Source organism: Opisthorchis viverrini (genome assembly GCF_000715545.1).
Source record: "Opisthorchis viverrini unplaced genomic scaffold opera_v5_491, whole genome shotgun sequence".
Classification (NCBI taxonomy): domain Eukaryota; kingdom Metazoa; phylum Platyhelminthes; class Trematoda; order Opisthorchiida; family Opisthorchiidae; genus Opisthorchis; species Opisthorchis viverrini.
The window spans coordinates 28,636-29,747 of NW_008752151.1; the positions used below are offsets into that span (position 1 = coordinate 28,636).

The 1,112-nt window shown below is 42.5% G+C and overlaps 1 protein-coding gene across 1 annotated transcript in view; it reads left to right on the plus strand.

Annotated features, from left to right (window-relative positions):
* T265_15419 (hypothetical protein) overlaps positions 1-813 on the plus strand; it is a gene marked incomplete at both ends in the record, with an annotated part of 25,781 nt that extends 24,968 nt beyond the window's left edge. The window contains one exon of the mRNA XM_009178026.1: positions 717-813. Coding sequence (XP_009176290.1) covers positions 717-812 — 96 coding nt within the window. The remainder of the gene's footprint in view (positions 1-716) is intronic.
* Positions 814-1,112: the final 299 nt, after the last annotated feature.

Here is a 1,112-nt window from a genome sequence, read left to right on the forward strand (position 1 = left end):
CCTCAAAGTCCTCCAGGAAGGTCCGAACATCCCCATTCTCAAAGGGTTGCGGCCACGGGATCTTCATCCTTATCCTGGTCACGACACCAAATGAAAGGAAGAAGGCCTTGGCTGCGGAGTTATTCACTCGTAAACGCCAACTGACCGGTTGCAGACCATTGAACAGGGCGGCAAAACTCTAATCTGCATCTTATTTACAAAAACTGGACACGGATTTTCTCCCAAACGAGTCTTCCTAGAGATTCATTGCCAAGACTCATTCGTCGGTCAAATCTAAGCAAATGTTACAAAGTGGCCCCACGAGTTCCGCAACGGAATTCCCCTTTTCAATCGACGCAAAGCGAAATTCTACGAAGAACACATACTACTCGCGTGCCTCCCTTATCAGTGGTATCATCGTTACACTGGTATTGGTCCATAAAACACGTGTCAAAAAGATAGTAAATGTTGTTGCAAATGAAACAATATTTTTGTGGTACATATATGGACCATTTCAGATTGTGCCAATAACCGTTGCCTCAGGTGCTCTAAGTTTACTCATTATCATATTGATTATCATGTTATCACGTTTTTGGGTTTGGCGAGTTTCCGTTCATCAGGTTAAGCCAAGCGCCTAAACGCGCAATCCGATACTACTGGTACACGTTTCAATGAGTCTTCATACGACCAAAAACGTCTGGTGATATAATTTGAAATTTGTTTGAATTTTATTTTAGATTTTGCAAATGCCAAGATGCGTATATATGGATGAATTCTCGTTACGTTTCATTGCAAACGATTGTTTATCGGCTGGCAGATCTGTCGAACAGTTGTAATTTTTATACCGATTTTCGTTTACCTCATCTGCACGTTAGAACAGATTTCCCAATAAACGTTCAGGGACCTAAGGACACTGATGTTTATCAAGTTCGGTCTCAATTTCTGGAGACTCTGAGAGCACCAATAACTAGGGACCCTTAAAACACATTTCACTCAGGCTGAGAGCACAAGACGGGGATTACAAATGCAAGCCTCACTAGGTTCCAGAATTTTTACTGGTGTCCTCCGAATCAACATTGGGCGACTGTTTTAGGTTAAGTTGTCGCGTGCGTTGCTCTGGCTGTCTAAGATTA